Source organism: Protobothrops mucrosquamatus, unplaced genomic scaffold, assembly GCF_001527695.2.
Source record: "Protobothrops mucrosquamatus isolate PMUCROS unplaced genomic scaffold, P.Mucros_1.0 scaffold47, whole genome shotgun sequence".
In the NCBI taxonomy this organism is placed as follows: domain Eukaryota; kingdom Metazoa; phylum Chordata; class Lepidosauria; order Squamata; family Viperidae; genus Protobothrops; species Protobothrops mucrosquamatus.
The window spans coordinates 2,763,810-2,781,018 of record NW_015386429.1 but is presented as its reverse complement, the minus strand read 5'-3'; the positions used below and the strand labels follow the sequence as shown (position 1 = coordinate 2,781,018).

General features: G+C 43.1%; 1 protein-coding gene across 1 annotated transcript in view; it reads left to right on the top strand.

The window, feature by feature from the left end:
* Window positions 1-10,317: 10,317 nt before the first annotated feature.
* The window catches only part of RNF139 (ring finger protein 139), an 11,202-nt gene continuing 4,310 nt past the window's right edge, over window positions 10,318-17,209 (top strand). The window contains exon 1 of the mRNA XM_015811717.1: window positions 10,318-10,501. Within this exon, the coding sequence (XP_015667203.1) occupies window positions 10,318-10,501 (184 nt within the window). The remainder of the gene's footprint in view (window positions 10,502-17,209) is intronic.

The following is a 17,209-nucleotide window of genomic DNA, read 5'->3' as shown; positions in this document are numbered from 1 at the left end:
GCAGTGCTCAGGCCATGGATATTTCCACAGTCAGGTGGCCAGCATCACAGTCCTGTTACCTTCCCACCTAAGTGGTACTATTTATCTACTCACATTTGCATGCTTTCAAACTGCTAGGTTGGCAGGAGCAAGAATTGGAGCTTACCCCATCATGTGGCGCTCAGATCTTAAACCTGGGGTTCTGGCTGACAAGCACAGTCTTTTAACCGCTGAGCCACCACATTGCCCACATGTAGGGAAGTGGTTTGTAATTTCTTCTTTCAGAGTTTTAATCTGGGAACGTACCAAAACAAGGTCTGTCCTTTTTCCTATCTCCTTAGATTTTTTTTTTTAAAAAGGATGTTATAAATTAGTATCTTTTTTATACAACTATTTTTTTCTCTGTTACAACCCAAGCTTTGACATGCTTTCTCCAGTCAGGTATAGCTAGGCTATACATCTCAGTCAAGCATTTTAATTGGTGTAACATTTCCATCTGCTTAGAACTGTATTAGAAAATTGTTACAGCCACCTATCATTAGGGCTCTTGGATAATAGTTTTAAAATTCTGGGTTTTAAAAGTAATTGATTGTGTATGTAAGAGCCCACCCTGGTGTCCGATATGAGGAAAAGCAGAACAGAAATGTTTTATAAATGAATAAGGTATCACTCATCTATTATAGAATCATAGAATCATAGAGTCACAGGGCTGGCAGGGACCTTGGGGGGGTGTCTTCTAGTCCAAACCCCTGTTCAAGGTAGGAGACTTTATTCCATCCCAGATAAATGGCTGTCCAATCTTTTTTTGAAGACTTCCTTTAACGGAGCACCCATCACTCTGCAGTCGCGTGTGAAGCTCTGCTCATGCACAAAGCTCCATTTTTGCAAGTGGAGGGTGTATGTGCACTGTTCACACAAATGGAGCTGTGTGCACACACATGTGCCTGCCACTCACATGACATACACACACACACACACACACACACACCATGCCGGGCTAGGCCGCCAAGCTAGAAAGGTTGGGCACCACTGCATTATTTCATTGGTCCTCCTCGTCCTGTCTTCTTCTCTACCCACTATGGGTTATATGCAACGATAATTCACATTTGTGTAAACAGAATTTAAAGTAATTTGACAAATACTCCAGGAAGTAATTAACCACATTAGACAGCAATCGTTCATTTTCAAAGAATGGATACATTTCAGATTGTAAGAGAAGAACATGGTAGTCTATGGTGGCAAAAACCAAGATTGAGTCTGGTAGCCCCTGAGCAACAATTTGATTGATTGATTGATTGATTGATTCATTCATTCATTCATTCATTTTATACAGCCATCCATCTCAAATATACAACTCTAGGCAGATAACAATATTTAAAAAGGTTCTATTTAATTCTATAATAGATAAAAGCATGTATAAAAACATAAAACATACAGCAGCTGAGAAAAAACTACAAAACTTCACCTTCAAGATAACCAGGAAATGGGTTCCATCATGCATCCAAAATTCAAGCACAGAGTCACGTTCAAGGCCTTACGGAAGGCCAAAGGGGATGAGGCCAATCTATTGTCCAGAAGCAGGGGTAGGCAACCTTGGCTCTTTTATGACTCGTGGACTTCAATTCCCAGAATTCCTGAGCCAGCCATGCTGAGGGGAAAGGGAGAGTTTCCAAGCTGAGCCATGCTGGCTCAGGAATTCTGGGAGTTGAAGTCCACGAGTCATAAAAGAGCCAAGGTTGCCTACCCCTGGTCCAGAGGAACAAAATTCCAGAGGATGGGCACAACCACAGAAAAGGCTCTGCTCCTGGGCCCTACCAATTGAGACGCCTTAGCAGTCGGGACCTTGACCTTGTCGTGTGTGTGTGTGTGTGTGTACTGAATATAATGGCCAAGGCTGTTACATTTTGCATCAACTGAAGCTTCCAAATACACTTCAAAGACAGGCTCATGCAGACTGCATTGTAGTAATACAAGCAGGCGGTGACTCAGATGTGAGTGTCTGTAATTCAGGCAAATATTATTAAAGGGCGTAAACTTTCATTGGATCCATTAATCAGAGACATCATTCTTGCATCTGATGAACTGAGTTGCAGCTTTTGAAAGCAGAAGCTTTTTAATTAAATGTCTTAGCTGGAAATCAGACTGCTCCTGATTTCATGAGCAAATGTTTCAGACAGTAAAAGGAGACTAATTCCATACCTCTGTTGTTTGCTATCCTTGATTCTATCCAAAACAATCAACCGAGCCTTGCCCGTCATTTCCACCCTTAAGGCAATTGCATAACCTAAATAACCCTGACAAAGTAAAACTAGGGAACTACAAAGAAGCAAGGAAAATGAGCAGAATCTGCAGAGATTCAAAAAGTGTTTAGGACCTTGTTGGTTTCTTTGCTCTCATAAAGCAGTTTAGTGATGACTGAGCACATTCAATAATCGCACATAGTCCTTGATTTACAATCATCAGTTTAGTGACTGTTCAAAGTCAAAACTGCATTGACAAAAGTAACTTATGACCTTTTTCACACTTATGACCATCAGGGCAACCCCATGGTCACATGATCAAAAATTCAAATGCTTAGTAACTGGTTCATATTTATGACGGTTTCAGAGTCCCAGGGTCATGTGATCCTCTATAGCTGGCAAGCAAAGTCAATGGGGAAGCCAGATTCACTTAACCATGTTACTAATTTAACAACCGCATTGATTCACTTAACAACTGTGACAGGAAAGGTCGTAAAATGGGACAAAACTCATTTTAAGAACTGTCTCACTTAGCAACAGAAATGTTTGGCTCAACTGTAATCATAAGGACTACCTGTAATTATAGCAAACTATCTGATGTTGAGGGAGAAATGGATGGAATGTCACCCATGGAATTCCAAATAGAAAATTCTCCTCATGTTGTGACATTTTGTTGCTGGTCCTGTTTATACAAATCATATTTTATATGCATATCAGGTCACTGGTGCTTCAGCTAGTCCTTGCTTAATGACCAGTTGCTTAGCAACAGTTCAAAGTTACAATGGACACCAAAAGAACTTACGATTCGGATTTGAACTTCCAACAGCTATCCCACCTCCCACAGTCCTGTGACCATATTTGGGATGTTCAGCAACTGGCCCTCATTTACGGCCATTTGCAGTGTCCCATGATCACATAAAGTGGCAATTTAGGACAGTGTTTACATCCGATTTCTGGCAAACAATGGGTTTGTTGTGTTTGTGTTGTGACTGTTTCTTTAAAGTTTTGCATCCATTTTATTACGCAATTTTTCATTTGTTCTGTCTCCGTACCATGTATGAGTAAGAGTTTATATATGTGGAATTTTTTTTTTAAGGAGACAAGTATAGGATTACGCTTCCAGCTTTTCGGAGACGCTCTGAAGCATTTAAAAGGAGCAAGTGAATAATGTATAGGACATTACCCCTTGTTAGCCTCTGGGAAATTTTTGTTAAAAGCATGTAGTCAAATCATGAAAGCAACTGGAAATAAAAATTCTATCAGAAATCCCAGCAAGTACTAGAAAACATATCAATAGCTGGATTGCTTTGCTTAAAAGGTCATTTGTATTTTGTTCAGCGGGACCTGAAATACGAAGAGGTACAAGTTTCCACATTTTCTCTTGGCCAGTTATATATTTCAATACAATATCCTAGCAGAAATACTCTGAGGGGTCCTTGGTGCTCTCTGAGCTTTCTTGCTTTCTTGCAGACATTTCATTATCATAACTAGGTAACATCATCAGTGCTAGTCAGGAGTGGGGTTTACTGTCAGTTTATATTTTGGTGTCTTGCCTGTCTGTCTAGGTGGGGGCGGTCTTAGGGATTAGGCCAAATCCAAAAATGCCAGGGAATTTCTAGAAGGCTGGCACTCTGACAAATCAGCCATCAATAGACACATAGACATTAACAACATCTATAGACTGTGCAAAAGAGACAATCAACCAGCCCAAAAGAGAAACAGACTCCAGCACCTCTCCACCAGCAATCAGCACTCAACTTCTGAAGGCAAGCGGTTCCACTGGTTAATTGTTCTCACTAAGTTTCTTCTTAGTTTTAAGTTGCTTCTCTCCTTGATTAGTTTCCATCCATTGCTTCTTGTCCTGCCTTCATAAATTAGTTCTAAGTTGCTTCTCTCCTTGATTAGTTTCTATCCATTGCTTCTTGTCCTGCCTTCATAAATTTCACTGTAATAGGGAATCATATTTATTTACGTGAATTAAATCTGCCACCTAGTGGCAATCAAGGAAGAAAAAAAGCAAGGACACCTGAATGATGTAAATATTTACAATACGATTATGGAAAATCTCAGAGCTCATTATTTGCTATTGTTTGTTTGTTTGTTTCTTACACAATTGTTCTATACACAAGCCCCAAGTCTACATAGTTTACAACATCTAATAGCAAAATAAAAACACATAAAGTAAACAGAACAATTGATCAGTGGAACGACTTGCCTCCAAAAGTTGTGGGTGCTCTAACATCACTGGAGGTTTTTCAGAAGAGATTGGACAGCCATTTGTCTGAGCAGGGGGTTGGACTATAAGGCCTGCATGGTCCCTTCCAACTCTGTCATTCTGTTAATACACCCCAAATGGGAGCTGATTCCTGAGAACAAGAATGTGAAACACTAAGATGGGTATAGGACAGAAAGAAAGGAAGAACTGCTGACAAGCATCCAAATTTTGATCATGTGACAATGGGGATCCTGCAATGGTTGTAAATGTGAAACACGGTCACTTTTTTCAGTGCCATTGTAACTTTGAACGGTCACTAAACAAACAGTTGTAAGTCGAAAACTACCTGTACATGATTTTGTAAGTATCCAAGAAATCCTATTCCCAAATCAACCCCAGTATTATTAATATACACTGAAATGACTCCAGTATGTAGTTTGACATGTATTGGCATGTAGCCAAGCTGATAGAACAATTTTTCTGCTCGCAAATCTTTCCCAGACTTCATTTGGACTTTTCACCCTTACCAAATATGAATAAATTTCTTAAGATAATACTCTTAGTTATTAGTGTCATCATGAGTCAGCAGCTTTGACTGAACGGAATAAGAATGATTCCTATAATTATAGTTTATTTTCAGACAGCTAGACTTCCTGATTCATAGTAGTTTGTACCCTTAAACTAGATATACTCATTATTCAAGATTCACAAATCTGAGAAGAAAACAAAATCCTTTCTTTAAATTAGGGAAAATCAGAGTGTTTCCAAATGGTTGAAATACGTTGTTGTTGCTAAACCCAAAGCAAAAGCAATGAATAAAACTGGATATATGCACAGATGGGTACAAGATACTTTAAAAGGGATGTGAATGTCCCGTGTATCGCTAGAAGAAGAGAAATGATGGAAGGTACCTAATTAGTAGGTTTACCGAAACTGTTCTGAAAGCTAAGTGACCTTTGGGCAGACCGGATCACAGCAAATATAGCCTTCGAAGTCATTTTCTTGGCTCGCAGTGATGCTTTCTAAGTGCTGAGAACATTGTCCAATGAGAAGGCCAAAGGACTGAAGGTCTCAAAAGATACAGAAGCTGGGAGATGGAAAGTACTCCTGGAAGAGATTGGCATGGTAGCAGCCAATGCTCTTGGGGAATTTCTGCTGCTCTCGGACTTCCTGGTGCTGCCGTTTCTCAGGTGGCACCTGGGTCTTGGGACAGGAGCTTTGGCCAGGGAAAGTGGGCTGGGAGTCTGGGGCTGCCCTTAGGAAGGCAAGGAAGAGGAAGCTAGTTCGGCTGCCCCACCGTTAATTAAAGTTTCTGCCTTTTAATCAAATTCCTTAGTTGGAAAGATGTTACTAGACTGCTTTTTGAAATGTTTGCCACAGACTGAGAGAGATGGTGAGCGAGTAAGGAATAAGGAAGATCTCTGAGAGGGAGGGAGGGAGGGAGGGAGGGAAGAAAGAAGGGAAGGAATGAGAAAGAAAGGAGGAAGAGAGGGAGGGAGGAGAGAAGAGGAAGGAGAAAGGAAGGGAGGAAAGAAGGAAGGAAAGGAGGGAGGGAGGGAGGAAGAAGAGAAGGAAGAGGGAGGAGAAAGAAAGGAGGGAGGAAAGAAGGGAGGAAGGAAGAAGAAAGAAAGGAGGAAGAAAGGAGGAAGAGGGAGGAGAGAAGGAAGAGGAAGGAGAAAAGAGGAAGGGAGGAAGGAAGAGGAAGGAGAAAGGAGGGAGGAAGGAAGGAAGGAAGAAGAGAGGGAAAGGAATGAGAAAGAAAGGAGGAAGAGAGGGAGGGAGGGAGGAGAGAAGAGGAAGGAGAAAGAAAGGAGGGAGGAAAGAAGGAAGAAAAGGAGGGATGGAGGAAGGGAAGAAGGAAGGGAGGGAGGGGAGGGAGGAAGGAAGAAGAGAGAAAGGAATGAGAAAGAAAGGAGGAAGAGAGGGCGGGAGGAGAGAAGGAAGAGGAAGGAGAAAGAAAGGAGGGAGTAAAGAAGAAAAGGAGGGAGGGAGGGAGGAAGGAAGGAAGAAGAGAGAAATGAAAGAAAGAAAGGAGGAAGAGAGGGAGGGAGGAGAGAAGAAAAGGAGGGATGGAGGAAGGGAAGGAGGGAGGGGGAGGGAGGGAAGGAAGGAAGAAGAGAGAAAGGAATAAGAAAGGAGAAAGAGAGGGAGGGAGGAGAGAAGGAAGAGGAAGGAGAAAGAAAGGAGGGAGGAAGAAAAGAAGGAAGGAAGGAAGGAAGGAAGGAAGGAAGGAAGGAAGGAAGGAAGGAAGGAAGGAAGGAAGGAAGGAAGGAAAGGTTTAGCCAACAAAAATAGGAGAGATGCAAAAACAAAGCAGTAAAAGACAGAAGGAAAGAGAGATTGGTAAGGAAAGTGAAAAAACGTATAATTTAGATGGAAGTTCCAGAGTGTATCATCCCACATATGATCTTGAAAAAAAATTATGCAGTAGATCAGTCCCTAACGTTAGTGTTCTGGTTAATAAAATATATTGCCAGCCAAGCGACCAAAGGAATATGCTACTTTCACTGCTCTGCCTTAAAGGTTTTTTTTTATTAAAAGTTTTATAAAGTTTACAATATAAATCCCCCCCACCCCTACAACCCCCTCCCCCCCACTTCCCAGAGCTGTTCACAGGGTTACAAATAATAATCATAATCTAAATAACATAAACCAACTAATTATATAACCAAATCTATAACACACTTTAACTCATTTTTTAAAATAAATTTAAATAAGTTAAAATTAAAATTAAATACATTATTAAAAAAAGAAAAAACAAACAAACTAGTAAACAACACTACTAGTCAAAATTATAATAAAATCATACAAGCTATTATGCAAACATTTAATAAAATAATAACAATAAAAATATTTTACAATTTTACCCAAAAGCCAAATGGAACTTTTCAGTCCCATATTTTTTTTGAATATAATCTATCCATCTTTTCCATACCGAAATATAACTTTCATATGACTGATCCTTCAAATAAGCAGAAATCTTAGCCATTTCCGCTAAATTTGACACTTTAATCGACCATTCTTCTACAGTAGGCAAACCATCAGTCTTCCAATATTGAGCTACTAATAATCTTGCAGCTGTTATAAGATTCAACATCAGATTCATTTCTTTGGCATCCAAAGTTTTTAAATTATAATTTGTTTAATGGCTTTTGATGATATTCTTCATTTTCAATCCACTAGAATCTTTTTTATTAAGATGCTTCAGTGTTTTTTAAAAAAAAATTCTAGTGGATTGAAAATGAAGAATATCATCATAAGCCATTAAACAAATTATAATTTAAAAACTTTGGATGCCAAAGTTTTTAAATTATAATTTGTTTAATGGCTTATGATGATATTCTTCATTTTCAATCCACTAGAATTTTTTTTATTAAGATGCTTCAGTGTTGTGGCTGCTGTATTAATGAACTAGTCCTCATGGGACACTTGTCTCAATTTAAGCACCTTAAGGTACTTGTTTTGCTTTTCCTATGGTGGTCTAAAAATTTTAATTTTCATCTTTTTATTTTTGTAAAAAAACACTGTTTTAATTAGAAAAAAATATGGAAAGTGGGCATGCCGGAAAGCGAAGAACAAGTGTCTAGCATAATTATTATTCATAAAAGTGCTTCTGGGCCAACAGCCATTCCTGGGAAATAAAATGTTGGTTGGCTGCAAACCATGTTTTGTTTGGAAATGTGCCTGCCTGCCCAAAAAAGGAAGAAATTCAAGTTGGAATATCATCAAGAGCTAGAAAGGGTGGCCGAGAAGCTTACCCATTTCCTTTCTGACCTGGCCATTGCCACCATAGCAATCATTTCTAAATAGGCACTCCCACCCAATGGCAGCCATTTTGTGAGTGCGCCCACATGCTCTCAAAATTCCAGATTTATTCACTGGCCTCGCCCAACTCATGGTGACTCTGGATGGCTTACAGGAATAAAACCCTAATACAAAACCTAAAACAATCCTATTCCTCTGGCGACAACATTCAAACAAAATTTGATGGGCTCCATATCAATCTGGGATTGCCATGCCCATTGGCAAAACCACATCTTCAGAGCCTTTCAGAAGAATTTCAAGGTTGGGGCCCGTTTTATCCCTGTGGGGATGGTGGTGTTCCACAAGGAGGGAGCCATCATTCTTGTGATCATTCTGAGCCATCCTTCTGCAAACACAATTTTATTTTCCTGAATAACAGAGTTGGAAGGGACCTTGGAGGTTTTCCAGTCCAATCCTCTGCTCAGGCAGGAAACCTATACCATTTCAGACAAATGGTTATCCAACTCTTCTTTAAAAAATTCTAGTGAAGGGGCATCCACAACTTCTGGAGGCAGGTTGTTCCATCGATTAATTGTTCTGTCAGGAAATTTCTCCTTAGTTCTAGGTTGCTTCTCTCCTTGATTAGTTTCCATCTGTTGCTTCTTGTCCTGCCCTCAGGTGCTTTGGAGAATAGCTTGACTCCCTCTTCTTTGTGGCAACCCCTGAGATATTGGAACACTGCTATCATCTCATCCTTAGTCCTTCTTTTCATTAAAGTAGACATACCCAATCCCAGGAACCATTCTTTATATGTTTTAGCCTCCAGTCCCCTGATCATCTTTCTTGCTCTTCTCTGCACTCTTTCTAGAGCAGATGTCCCCAACCTTTTGGGCACCAGGGACCAGTTCTGTAGAGAGAGGTTTTTTCATACACCAGAGGGTGCGTGGTTTTGTGTGCTGCCTGCATCCCATGGATGGGCCTTTGTTTGTTGGTGTGGATCTGTTGCTGGCATGCTGCGGCCCGGTACTGGTCCACGGACTGGGATTGGGGATCCCTGTTCTAGAGTCTCAACATTTTTTTACATCGCGGCGGCCAAAACTGGATGCAATATTCCAAGTGAATGGAATATGTATGTATGTTTGTATGTATTTGTATGTTTGTATGTATTTATGTATACTGCTCAAAAAAATAAAGGGAACGCAAACTCCTTCAGTTCCATGTTAAAATGTTCCCTTTATTTTTTTGAGCAGTATATATATGTAAATATGTACCATTATATATAAAATAATGAGACAGTCCTATTAGGCTTCTTTCTCGGGTCCTTGGAGGTTCACAAACAAGAGAGGGAGACTTATCACTCCCGCGCCCATCGTTGCCCTTCAAACGGGATGGGAAAGCGATAGTGCCTCCACCCAAGAGTAACCCTAAGGTCCTTTGAATCAGTGAGGAAAGCTTTGAACACGGGTTTAGGGAGAGTTTTAGGCGGGTTCGGTCTAGATCAGTGTTTCTCAACCTTGCCAATTTTAAGGCATGTGGACTTCAACTCCCAGAACTCCACAGCCAGCAAAGCTGGCTGTGGAATTCTGGGAGTTGAAGTCCACATGCCTTAAAATTGGCAAGGTTGAGAAACACTGACCTACAAGGTCCCTTCCACCTCTGTTATTCCGTACACACAGAGCACGCGCCGCCAGAAACCGGAACCAGAAGGAAAAGTCAGCCTGAACCTCCCCTCGTTCCTCCTTCCTCCTCCTCCTGGGAAGGGCGGGGCCTATCTTTATGACGGAGGGCGCCGAGGCCCCGCCCCCTCGCCGCGCAGGGCGTCTCTCGGACGCCGCCGGCGACGTCATTGGTGCCGCTGCCGCAGGTGGCGCGCGCTGGCTGGTCCGCGCGAGGCGGCGTCGAAGGCGGAGGAGGAGGGAGGAGACGAAGAGGAGCCGGGCGCAATGGCGGCGCCGGCGACCCCACGCGCGGCGACCACGCGGGTGGGCTCCCATGCGGCTGGCGGGGAAACCGAAGCCAGCCCCGGCCGTTAGAAGCAGCCATCAGCCCTCGCTGCCGCCGCCGCCGCCATCATCCCCTTTCTCTACCTCTTCCCCGCCAGCCGCCCAGAGACGGACAGGAGGCGGCGGGGACTCGGGGATGGCGGCCCCGGGCCCCCTTCAGCCGCCGCCAGAGCTGCTGGGCCCGCGGCTCCGGGTCGCCGCGGAAGTGATGCTGCGGGTGCCCACCCTCTTCTTCATCGACACCATCTTCAACTCGCCGCCGGTGTTCTCCAGTGACTCCTTCTGGGCCGGCTTCCTGGGAGGGCTGCTGCGGCTGCTGGGTGAGCCGCCTCTCCGGCCCGGCCTCGCGGAAGTCGGGGAGGGAATGGTGGTGTCGGCCGGAATGCCCCCCCCCTCCCTCCGTTCTCCCCTCTCAATTCCCACTGTCCCGTGTGAACGTGGGCACCCTTGCTGGCCCTTCTCCCCTCTTTCACTGGGGCAGAGGAGGAGGCGAGACCCGCTTGCAGTCTTGCAGAAAGCCCCCCCTCCCTCGGTCACTTTTATCCCGGGCAGCTTCGGCTTGGCTTGCACCACCCTCCCCTCCCCTCCTCCCCCCCCCTTTGCATTTCCCCATTCCCAGCGTCCCTATAAATAGGTGTTGAAACGACCAGTGGACAAACAAGTCTGCAGGAGTGTGTCGTGATTGTGAATGTCAAGGGCGCTCAGAGGAGGACAACCGAGGCGGCCCGCCTCTTGGGGTGTCCGGGTTGGCCTTTGTTTGTATTTGCCACCTTTTCTTGTGCGACCTGCCTGCAGATCTCCCGGAGTCACCCTCGGGACGCTCCCGTTTTGGTTTATTTATTTTTTTTTTTGCCTAAAGGGAGGATACAGTCACAGGGTGGCAAAGGGGCCGCTCAGGCCAGAAACTCTTTAACAGAGATTTTATTTATTTATTTATTTATTTATTAAATTTATATACCGCCCTATCTCCCTTGCGGGACTCAGGGCGGTGAACAGGCGATACTAAAAACCACGATGATAAATAAATAGTTTCTGTTTTAAAATCGAATTGAATAACGGGCCTGTTCTAAAAACACACCCATACAAAACCCCCCACTGAAACACAATCCAAACTACGCCAGGCCGGCTGCACGGAATAGATGGGCCTTCAGGGCTCGGCGAAAAAGGCGCAGGTCCCCAACTGTACGTAGGTCGGGGGGGGGGGAGGTCATTCCAGAGGGCAGGAGCTGCCACAGAGAAGGCTCTCCCCCTGGGGGGTCGCCAGCCGGCATTGACTGGCCGACGGCACCCTAAGGAGGCCCTCTCTGTGGGAGCGGACTGGTCGAAGGGAGGTGTTTGGTAGGAGGCGGTCTTGCAGATACCTAGGTCCATTGCCATGGAGCGCTTTAAAAGTTGTTACTAACACCTTGAAGCGCACCCGGAAGGCCACCGGCAGCCAGTGCAGCTCGCGCAGGAGAGGTGTTACATGGGAGCATCTAGAGGCCCCCAAAATCCCCTGCGCGGCCGCATTCTGAACTAGCTGGAGCCTCCGGGTGCACCTCAAGGGGAGCCCCATGTAGAGAGCATTGCAATAGTCCATAGTGTGTCTCGGTTTTGGTTTTGTTGGTGGAGGAGGAAGTGCTGGAATTAATCAATCTCATCAAAATATGTCATTTATACGATTAGGAAGCTTTGTCCCAAGTGCTTTGAAACGAATTCTGGCTAAATGAAATTTACTTGGTCCGTTACTGGATAATCTTTGTTAGGAGTGCAGTGTAAAATGATTAGTTTCCCCTTGTGAACTATGTGCAAATGGTTATTTTCTTGAGAGGATTAGGAGATAAATAGAGTATATCTGTAAAGCCCTTTGTAAGAGATGGTGGGTAAGGAAAAATGGATGCAGCTTCTGTTGATAATTCAATTTAATAGGCTTCAGTTACAAAGAGAAGTTCCAAAGAAGTTTCTCATTTCCCTCTTTTTTCTTATGTTTTTAATTTAATTTGAATTATCTGAGATTGAGTATTTGAAAACTGATAATACTTGTTTGTTAGAAGGCAAAGACCGTAGATGGTTACATAAGGAAATAGGCATAATTGTTTACTCCACAAAATATTCTGGCCATGACTTTGCTTGAGGAAGGGGATTGACTTATTCTCCAAAGCCCCAGAGGGGAGGATTAAAAATAAAGGATGGAAGCTTCTTACATCAAACTTAGAAATAAGGAAAAATTTTCTGATAGTGAGAACAATCAGCAGAATAACTTGCCTCCCAGAGTTGTGAGTGTTCCATCAATGGATATTTTAAAAAATAGACTGGACATCCATTTTACCCCGATGGTATAAAATCTTGGACTAGAACACCTTGTAGTGCATTAAGTAGAATCAAACCATTGTTGTGTCTTTTACCTTACAAACCTATCCATGTCTGTTCAGAAGTAACACCTGTGATTTGTTGGGATTATCATGTAGGTAACCTGTGCAGTAGGTTGCAGTTGTGTTTGAATCTAAATGAGAGGCCTTATGGCAAAATACTTAAGCATGTTTTGCTACCTCTGAAATGAAGAGCGCAGGGCTGAAGCATGACTAGCTTTCTCTGAATTTAGATCATGATCTATAAACTAACCTTGCCAAGTTTTGTTGCTGAAACTTCAGTTTGTGGCAATGAAAGCCAGACTGCTTTAGGTATTGCAGTTAGTCCTCAGTTACCGATCATTTGTTCAGCAACTGTTTGAAGTTGCGGTGGCGCTGAATAAATGGTATTTAGGGGCCACTCCCTAAAGTTATGGCCATTGTAGCGCCTGCAAGGTCACATGATCAAAATTTGGGCACTTGGCAGCCCACCGACGCTTAACGATCATAGGGGTACTTCGATTTCCCCCACCCACCTATTTGACCTCTGGTCTCTGCCATTTTGACCGTCCTGCTGTTCCCAGCTGACCTTCGCCATCTTCCTCTGTTGATGACAAGCACCTGGCCTTCACAAGGCAGCTCTTGGCTTCACAAGGACTTCTTGAGGTCCCCACCCACAGCCTTCTCTAGGTCTCGTGCGGCTTTCTTGCAAGGCTGCAGAAGACGCCAGAAACCTCACAAAAAGGACATAGATGACTAGTCCAGGGGTAGGCAACCTTGGCTCTTTTATGACTCGTGGACTTCAACTCCCAGAATTCCTGAGCCAGCCATGCTGAGGGGAAAGGGAGAGGTTTCCAAGCTGAGCCATGCTGGCTCAGGAATTCTGGGAGTTGAAGTCCACGAGTCATAAAAGAGCCAAGGTTGCCTACTCCTGCACTAGTCATATATGGCCTTTTTGTGAGGTTTCTGGCGTCTTCTGAAGCCTTGCAAAAAAGCCGCACGAGACCTGGAGAAGGCTGTGGGTGGGGGCCTCAAGAAGTCCTTGTGAAGCCAAGAGCTGCCTTGTGAAGGCCAGGTGGACTAGGAGAAGGCCTCACGCTGCCTCAGGTAGAAAGGGGCAGGCTAGGTGCACCTCATCAGCAGGAAGAAGAAGATGGCAAAGGTTAGCTGGGAGATGGAGGGCAGCAGAGGTGGCTGGCAGTGGGGCAGGCTGGGACCAGCAATTATCACTGGTGGTGCTCATAGTGGCGGCGGGGCTGAAGTAGAGGTCAATAATGGTGGTAGCTGAGACTGTTGGACCTTGAGCCCCAGCATTGCAGGCGCTGCCATCGCTGCGAGGAGTGCCCAAAGGGCAATGGTGGAGGGAGGGGAGTAAAATAGGGAAGAGGGGGGGAGTTCAAGAGGAGGAGAGCTTACTAAGTCTCGAGGCTAGGATAGTCCAAGCTGGGAATGGGTTGGATCGGAGTTGGGTCATCACCTAATGACTGGATAGGATTCCCTTAACAACAACTGCAATCCCGGCAGTCCCCATTGCTGTGGTTGTGTGATGTTGTGCTTTATGATAGCATTGTTTAGCAATAGAAATTCCAGTTCCAGTTATTGTTAATTGAGGGCTACTGCATCTAATTATGGATGTTTCACCAGCTTTGATTCGGAAGGAAGGGTTATTCCTGGATTTATTAATAAATTGTAAAAGGCACTACTGACTCAAATTGGAACATTTGGGTTCACGTAGTCTTTGACTTACAACCCGTCCAGAGTTACGATGGAACCCCACCCTCCCAAAATATATTTACACAACCTGGTTCTGAAATTCCAATGGCCACCCCCTCAGCAATCATTTGACTGCATTTTTTAGATACTTGGCATCCAGCTCACATTTATGACCGTTTGCAACATCCCATGATCACGTGACCACAATGTACAACATTTTTGTCAAAAACTGGCATTCACTCCTGATTTCTGACAAAAATGCCCCCTTGCGAACAATGGGTTCGCTTAACAACTGCTGCAAAAAAAGAGTGCAAAATCAGGTTGGTCACATGACCATTATGACTGTAATTGCCAGCCTCCGTTATGGTTGTAAGTTGAGGACTTCCTGGGCCACCACCCCTCTTCTGGGAATTAATGTAATGTTCTGCAACTGTGACTCATGAGGCAAGCCTGGATAAATTTCATGTAAATTTTGTTTAGTTCCTAATAGATATTTAAGATTATTTGAATTGGCATTCATAAGGCAGAAATATTACAGAATGGAACAATAGAAGTAGGGTTTGTGTCAACTTTTAGAACATAAAACACGTTCTTGTAGTTTCTAGATACATGGAAGGCCAGTTTAAAGCAAAAATCGTGTCGCTTTGCAAATGCTTCCTCCTGAGGCAACATCCAGATTTTCATCCACAATTGTGTGTTAGGAAATTGTGTTCTCTTAAGGCTTATAAAAAAATCTGAGTTACGTTGCCAAGCCTTACCCTGTTACAGCATGGTGTGTTGCAAAACTCTTGTAGAAATATGTTCTTCCTGCTTCTGCCCTGAACCAATATAGGTTTGTCAATGTTTATGGCTGCCATGTTCTCCTTTCTCTTCTAGCTCTTTCTTTAGATTTGTCTTTTGATCTATGTAAAATCTTCAGTAATCACAAATAAATAAAAAATAGCCAGATAAGTGAAAGTTATATTTTAAGTGAGAAGAAGTGCTAGCTTCTTTTTATTTTCCAACTCTGATAGTCTATGTTCTATTATAGTTTTATTAAAGTTTAGAAGTATAGAGATAAAAGACTATTTAAAACTAAAGAAAATATAAAAAGAAAAAAGTGGAAATAGATAGGAAAAAATAAGAAAAATACATCTAAATGTATTGGGATTGTGTGACATGGTTAAAAGGGTGTGTGTGTCATAAAGGTACTTTTATTCTTCCAACAATTATTAGAGAAAGTGATAGATTATAACATGGATTTATTTAAGATTAAAATATATATGTCACTTTCTGGTAGCTGGACTTTTACAGATTAATACTGTATGAGTTTTTTATAATTTGATCATTGAAAAGGGATGTAAAGAAGAGATTTTTTTAAAAAAATATTAAGAGGTATTAAGTTACTGAAATTGTTTATATTTATCTAATTACTTTCACCTCCCTCTATGACACACACACCCTTTTAACCATGTCACACAATCACCCCAACTGCCTCTGATCTACCTGCAACTTTAAATAAAGATATGAAGAAATCTTTTTCACTAGCTGAAATAGTTTAAATATGGTCTCTCCAGGAAGCATTAGCAAACAAATATGAAGGGAATCCCCTCAAAATAAGGGAAGTATTTTATCACAATAATGCACCCTGATACCAGATCCCTCATAAAATTCTAATCAAGGAAGAAATCTAAGATCACCACCCCCCCCCAGGTAAGAAGCAATCGTTCCCACCACCCCTCCTGGACTTTACACACACCTCAGGGCAGGGGCCCCTCAATTTACACATCTAACCTACTTCATGTCAAAGTGTATATTACTTCACGATCAAAATCCACTGTTAGTTTTAAGTACTACCACTCCCAGTGTTCTTATTTGGTAGCCCACTTTTCGTCGGCTGAATTGTGCGTTTGTGTTTCTGCTGTCAAAATATATGCTACATCCACTTCAAGCTGGCACTGGCGTCCTCGGCTCATTTACCCAGATGTGGAACGGACCAGAATTTTCTCCTTACTAAATAAAGCAGAAGAACATCTTCCCCCACTTATAAAAAGATATTTAAAGCTGTGGGGTGCTTGGTTCTCTCCATCCTTGGTTGTTTTATTGCAGGCATTGCGTTACCAAACTAGATAGCATCACTGATGATGTTACCTAGTTTGGTAAGGAAATGTCAGCAAACAAACAACCAAACTCAGCACCAAGGATCCCACAGTTCAATCCTGAGCTATAAATATTCTCTTCTACGATCTTTAAAGCATCGTTGTTTCAGTTCTGCTCAAAAAAAAAAAAATCCCATTAATAACTACAAGAAATCACAGCATATATATATATATATATTAACCCTGGTCAAATAATTTGACTTTATAGTCATTCTGTTTACTTTTTAAAAAGCTTGATCTTTAATCCCATCAAATTCCAGAAATTGTTTTCTTATCATTTTCTCCTCTTCTTTCAGGATCAGCTTTAGTACTTCAGCAGTTTACCATGTCCCTTTTGTAAATCCAAGATAAGAAAGCTTTCCAAACCATTTATTATTTGTATATCCTCTTTGATTACAGTATACAGACATCAGCTGGCTTCATTTCTAAATCCCTTGTATCATCCTTTTCTATGTCACTCTTATATTCTGGCATTTTGGAAAGGGCACGCAACTTGGGCGTCCTCCTGGATACCCGGCTGTCGTTAAACGATCATATGACGGCCGTGGCCAGGGGGGCTTTTTATCAGATACGTCTGATACGCCAGTTGCGCCCTTTCCTGGATCGTGACGCCTTGCGCACACTCACTCAGGCCCTCGTTATCTCACGCCTAGACTATTGCAACGCCCTCTACATGGGGCTTCCCTTGGGGAGCATCCGGAGGCTCCAGTTGATCCAGAATGCGGCTGCGCAGGGGATTTTTGGGGCTCCTAGGAGCACCCATGTGACACCTCTCCTGCGCGGGCTGCACTGGTTGCCTGTGGCCTTCCGGGTGCGCTTCAAGGTGTTGGTGACCATCTTTAGAGCGCTC